Source organism: Nestor notabilis, unplaced genomic scaffold, assembly GCF_000696875.1.
Source record: "Nestor notabilis isolate BGI_N333 unplaced genomic scaffold, ASM69687v1 scaffold1215, whole genome shotgun sequence".
NCBI lineage: Eukaryota > Metazoa > Chordata > Aves > Psittaciformes > Psittacidae > Nestor > Nestor notabilis.
The window spans coordinates 104,390-110,562 of record NW_009930454.1 but is presented as its reverse complement, the minus strand read 5'-3'; the positions used below and the strand labels follow the sequence as shown (position 1 = coordinate 110,562).

The 6,173-nt window shown below is 42.7% G+C and overlaps 1 protein-coding gene across 1 annotated transcript in view; it reads left to right on the top strand.

Annotated features, from left to right (window-relative positions):
- ITPR2 (inositol 1,4,5-trisphosphate receptor, type 2) overlaps positions 1-6,173 on the top strand; it is a 101,441-nt gene that overhangs the window by 70,781 nt on the left and 24,487 nt on the right. Inside the window, exons 18-20 of the mRNA XM_010015393.1 lie at positions 529-531; positions 4,035-4,162; positions 5,935-6,100. Of these exons, the coding sequence (XP_010013695.1) occupies positions 529-531; positions 4,035-4,162; positions 5,935-6,100 (297 nt within the window). The remainder of the gene's footprint in view (positions 1-528; positions 532-4,034; positions 4,163-5,934; positions 6,101-6,173) is intronic.

The following is a 6,173-nucleotide window of genomic DNA, read 5'->3' as shown; positions in this document are numbered from 1 at the left end:
GTTCAGCAGATGAGTACATCTGGTTTTACTTTGATACCTGCATTATGAATCTGATCTGTGTGTCAAAAGGACAGAGGAGGGCCATGAAGGATGATCAGAGGGCTGGAGCACCTCTCCTGTGAAGGCCGGCTGAGAGAGTTATTCTTGTTCAACCTGGAGAAGAGAGGCCCTGGGAAGACCTTAGAGCAGCTTCCAGTACCTAAATGGGGCCTACAAGAAATCTGGAGAGGGACTTTTTACAAACGCATGTAGGGGATAGCACAAGGAGGAATGGCTTTAAACTGATTGAGGCTAGATTTAGAGTAGACTTTAGGAAGAAAGTGGATAATTGACAGGCTTAAAATACTTATTGCCACAGTTGCCTGTGGTTGCTGGGGGCTGCAAATGAGGACATAAGTCATCCCTTCCTATCCTGTGTTCCAGTATAAAGCTGTTTCAGAAGCTTTTTTCTTCCACTAGTAATTTTTTTAGGCTTTAGGATCAAAGTCTTCAGGGAGAGGCCTATAAAAGTAGTCTTTTTCTCCCCAGCTGGTGTGTAAACAGTCCTCATAAACAGCATGGGAAGCTGTGACTAGATAAGGAAAACAGTCTAAGAGCTATTGGCAAAGCTGCTGCTTTCAAAGAGTAATCAATCAGTCAAAAGAGACGCAGTGTGGCTTTTGCCAAGCTCTTTAAATGATAGAAATCTCACAATTCTTATTGTTTGGATACTATTCATTTTAAATTAAATAGTAATTAAAGGGGGCTGTACAAAACATCCAAGTGCACTGTCACCTAATCTTGGAGATTTATTTACCCAATAATATTAAAAAAACCCAAAATTTTTTTACAACAAAAAAGAACAGTTTTGCTCATCTTTGCCAGTGAGTCACCTTTCAAAAAGCAGTGCTCTGCGTTCGATCTTCTCCTGGGACAGTCTCCCTTCTGGCAAAAGCATGACTGGTAGAATGCAGAGCCTGAGATTTTGAGAAATTCATGCTGTAGCAGCATTAAGGAGTCCACAGCTGTCTGCAGGTAACATTATATGTTCCCAGTGCATCTTAGGTCCAGAGTGGAGACATAAATAAATTGCTTTTCAGATCAGGTCACTGCTGATCATTTGTTTTGATGAGATTCCACTTCTTCCTTGAGTTTCACTGGTTGAGCGTGTGCTCCGTCATCACTCATGCTGGGAGCCAGTCTGCTCTGCTCAGAGAGCATCCCCTGTCTGCAGCCTGCTTCCTCACTTCTGCACTGAGCTGTCAGCATAAAAATACTTTGTCTTACCTCCCTCGGGAGTCTCCCACTCTTCACTCCAAAGGCATTTTCCGTATCACTTAAGTCTTTGCCTGGCGAAATGCTTAATCACTTAAAGGAACTTCCCAGCCTAGAGTACATGGCTTTTTATGTTCTATAGTCCACAAGACCTGTGCTAGAAAGCTATACAGATACCTGTTTGTAGAAGGGGACATTTCCAAAGACTCATTCCACTCCCAGGCCTGGTACTGCTCTGTGCGAATTCACCTAGATCCATGTGGGCACTGGTGTCTCTGCAGCCTATGCTTGTGCTGGAAATCAGGCCCAGAAGCCAGGTAGCTGTGGGTCATCAGATGAGGATTTTTGAAGTAAACCTCCCTATCATCCTGCTTACTGCCTCGTGATTAACACTGTGGGGTGGTCTTAGTGCTTAACCTGCATTACCTTTGAATTAAACTTGATCAGATGACAGCCTACCTACTGCTGTGTAGCCACTCATGGACCACTCATCGGACCAGAGGTGGTTGCAAGTAAAACCCCTGAACCTCAGTTAGTGTCAATACTGGGTCCTTCTCAACAATTCACTCTACAGATCCCCTCATTTTGGTGGTGTGGACATAGTCTGTGTTGACAGGGGCTGAGACTATGCTAATGCGTTCTGCTGAGCACCAGGGCAAACCAGCTGAGGCAAAACCTGAGCCTATTGGGTTACCTGACTCCCAGAGCAAAGATAGCTCTTGTTACTCCACATGTGGGAGTGGAAGGAGAGTAGACATAAAGATGTCTATACACTCCCCATAGCTTATATTAATGCACTGGAGGTTCCTGACAACTTTGGGCTGTCTGCCGTCTGATTCTCTGGCAAACAACTTGCAACCTGAGCTTGCTCTTCTGGGTGCAATGTGGGATGCTGATTCTCTGTGTTGAGAGATGTGCCAGTCAGCTGATGAGTCTCTCTGAAGCTTGCATTTCTCTGAAGCTTGAGATGAATTTGCATCTCAGTGGACATGGAGACTTGTGAGTTAGGGTTTCTAGTAGGCAGGTCTCTCTCGTGTTGCAGCTTCCAGTTCTCAGCCCTGGTTTATCCTTGCCATTCACCAGAATCTGACCATCTATTGTTTCCAGTCCCTGACACTGGTCTTGTGACCAGTGAAAACCTTGTTCAGTAGTTATCTAAATGGAATAGAAGCTGTGGCTTTTAGAAAGGCTTTTAATTTATCTTGTGGGTGGTTATCTTCTCAAGCACAGATACTAGCTCCAAAAGAAATGAAGAAGTAATGTCTGGAAGGAGCTAAAAAAGCGAATGAGATTAGTTGGTATGACTAAGATCACTGTTTTAGTAAAAAAATTTAGTAAAAAAAAAAAAAAAGATGTGACAGGGAAAAAAAGGTTTATTGTCTCAATCCTTTGAGTTTCAATATTTAAGCAGTTTTGGCTTTTTCTATATCTGGAATTACTAGTGGTAGTAATGTCTGTAATGGCCTTACAGTTTAGCAGGGAAGTCTATCCTGATGTCTGCTTCTGCTTTTCTTTTTGCTCGGAGTTCCCTAAGTCCTTAAATCAGGAGTTTTTTCTCATTTAATTTGCTTGTGTAGCAAAAGCAGTGGTGGCAAAATCAGCAGATACCAGCTCTGTTCTGCAAATACCAATCGTGATGCATTCACCACAATTTGGGAACCCATGTTTTAAATCCAAATTGCTTGTCTGTAATGTGAGTGCTTTCAGTCAATTCAATTTATCATAGTCTATCTCGGTGCCCCAGATGTGGTGGTTTGGGGCTGTTAAATATGCTCTTTCAGTTAACTATCACAGCAGGATGTTGCTATTTATTAAACTATGTTACAATAAGTGCATGAAGCAAACCAAGCGAGAATTGCTGCCTTCATTGCTTAAGCAAATGTATCCCTAAAGAGAAGGGAAGGCAGGAAAAATGGCAATCACAGCCCTGACCCTTCCGTGCAAGCCAGCAGGACACAGGGAACAACTCAAGCAGGGCTCTTCAAAAGGAGGCTCTCAGTGTAGCTGCAGCATGGGGGTGAGTGGTGGTGGGAGGAATTCTGGCCAAGGCAGACGAAGTTTCCCCAGGGACTGGTTTTCCAGCCCAGCTCCTCTGCACGTTCAAATATCTCCTGCACAATAGTACCCTCTGTGGCTCAGCCAAAACCACGCAGCAGCTCTGCGGCAGAGATAAGAATAGAATCCAAGTTTTCAAGCTGAGGTCAGGGTGAGTCTTTCATTTAATATATATCAGACCTGTGCTTGGGCACGTGCGCTAGTGGAAAGATCATGGACAGATTTGCTCGTATAAAAGCCAGCCCATCCTTAATGATTTGAAATGCTAACATGACTTGGCTTGTACATGAGTAGGTAGACGAATGATTTCACAGGAAGACAATCCTTTTACAAATGTGCTTCTAATTCTGCATTTATATTGTTTCTCCTCTGTGTCAGCTGCTCACTTAGGAGGCCCACTGAAAAAGCAGTCACAGTAAAACCAGTGGGAGTACTTGCAAGGAAAAAGGGTGCTCCCATGAATAGAGATGGCAGCTCTGGGTCATTAACTGGGGGGAGAACTGCTTGGGATTTTCTCTGCCTCTCTTCAGGCTAAGTATGCCTGATGTGCCTAAGTATGTCACCAGCAGTGCAAATGCATAGTGTTGATCAGTGAAATTTTAGCTGAAGAATATGAGAGGCAGATGTGTATTGGAGTCGCTTTCTTTGATACAGAATTGTGGCTTTGTTTGAAGGGTGATAATTTGATGCCGTGGTTCCTAAAGCTGCTGATCTCCTGTTTGCAGGTGAAGAGGAGGAGGATGGAATAGAAAGGACCTGTGACACCCTGCTCATGTGCATTGTGACCGTATTAAACCAAGGCCTGCGAAATGGTGGTGGTGTGGGAGACGTGCTCAGAAAGCCTTCCAAAGATGTAAGTGCGTTGGCTGAGTAAATGCATTACTCCCTGTTCATCTCATGAATGCCAAAGTCAATTTTTGGAAGTAATAGACAGTATTTGTATCTAGTCTGCTCTAATGTCACACAGTTGATTTATCCACATAATTTTTACATCCCAGATGGACTATTTCATGAGAAGAGCTAAGCTAGGTGTGATGATGATACTTGAAGAAAGGAACTCTAGGTAGTAGTCTATCCCTTCTGGAAAACTGGAGCATATTGTAACCTTCCAAGCATTGCTAAGAAGTGTTGCTAGATTGGATCACTTTTCTATTACACTAGGAATTATAAATGCAAATTTTTGAAAGGGATTGATTTATGAGTATATGTCAAGACTCTCCACTGTAGTATATAAGGTGTATTTTTAGCTGAAATGCAGCATGACATCTGCCTTGAAATAGGTCCTGTTGTTTACTTGTACTCAGTTAGCACCAAACTCAAGACGGAATTTCATATATTATGGTATATGTCCTCTTCCAGAAGTTTCCTCCAAAATTCAATCATTCAAGGACTATTCTTAATATTTGGATGGTTTTAGGCATTTTTATTGAAGTTCAAAAATAACATAATACATAAAGGCAATCAAGCAGCCATTTGCTTGGTAAGCCACACCATTGCACCAGGTTTACATTCACAAGTGGGATCTCAGCAGGACTTGCAGGAGTCCAGAGACAAATAACTCGGATCTGGACGGAAGAGCTCTTTGCGCTGGTAGCGGGAATCTCGGTCCTATCTTATATACATAATCCATCCCCATGAAGTCTGTAAACGCTTACAGACTTTGAAAATTACTCTTGCCACTTAGCAGCTAACTACGTTAAAGCACTTCACAAAGGGAAGCGCTATTATCCCAATGAATGTGTGGGAATCTGACAAAATCAGTGACTACCAAGTCAGTGTCATGGTGAAGAAAAAGTCTTGGGTTTTATGTTGCTCCTCCTTACACTGACTGTCACCTCCTGTTTGCCAAATAACACCTTTGCTATTTTCAGAGGTGTCAATGAGAGTCCAGTCCAGCCTTTGCAAGATGGAAAGTAGCTATGATGTAAAACCAAGAGTGTGATGAAATGGGGAATATGAGCACTCGTGTGTGTGCATGCACATGTGTATGTTTGTATGCATGTGCATGTTGTGTTCCCAAGAGACACTTGCTATGCCTGCCCACTCTGAGACAGCTTACAGACGTGATCGTGTCAGCACAGTGCTAAACCCATTAACATGCACTGCTTGGGCGCAGACTATAGTAGCCTGGCCTTGGCATCACACAAGCGTGCTCCCCTGGCTTCTAGTTGTTCGGTGTGAAAACTTGGTATTGGACTGGAGTATTCCACAAAGGCTTTCTGTAAGCATATCCCTGTATGCCACAAGGCAGTGTTAAAAAGAGCTAACATTGCTCTCAGTGGGTACTACAAACTGCATATCCCTGTTTCTGTACTGGCAAGGTAATAATCTTCAGTCAAGCACTACACTAATGCATCTATGCAGCATCCGATACAAAAGCTAGTCTCTGTGCTGTGTGAAACATAATGGGCAACAGGAGTCCCAGTGCTATAAGAGCACATGAAGCCAAATCTTCTTTGCCTAGCCACATAGGTAGTCCCTCTCTTTTTCTCTGAGTAAGGCGAGCAGAATTTGGCATATGGAAAAAAAGATGCGTAGCTTTGCATGAGCTAATGCGAAAACGTTGTTTAATATTTTAAAGGTGTGCTATTTTTGTATCTTATTGCAACTTTGTTACTGTTTCAGGAGCCCTTGTTTGCTGCACGAGTTGTTTATGATCTTCTGTTTTACTTCATTGTCATAATTATTGTTCTAAACCTAATCTTTGGAGTCATTATTGATACGTTTGCTGATCTCAGGAGTGAAAAGCAGAAAAAGGAGGAAATACTAAAGACAACCTGTTTCATCTGTGGTAGGTGTTACTGAGCTATTGAGACATTTGATGAGGAAAGGAGTAAAATTAACTACTCCTCAATAAATAAAGT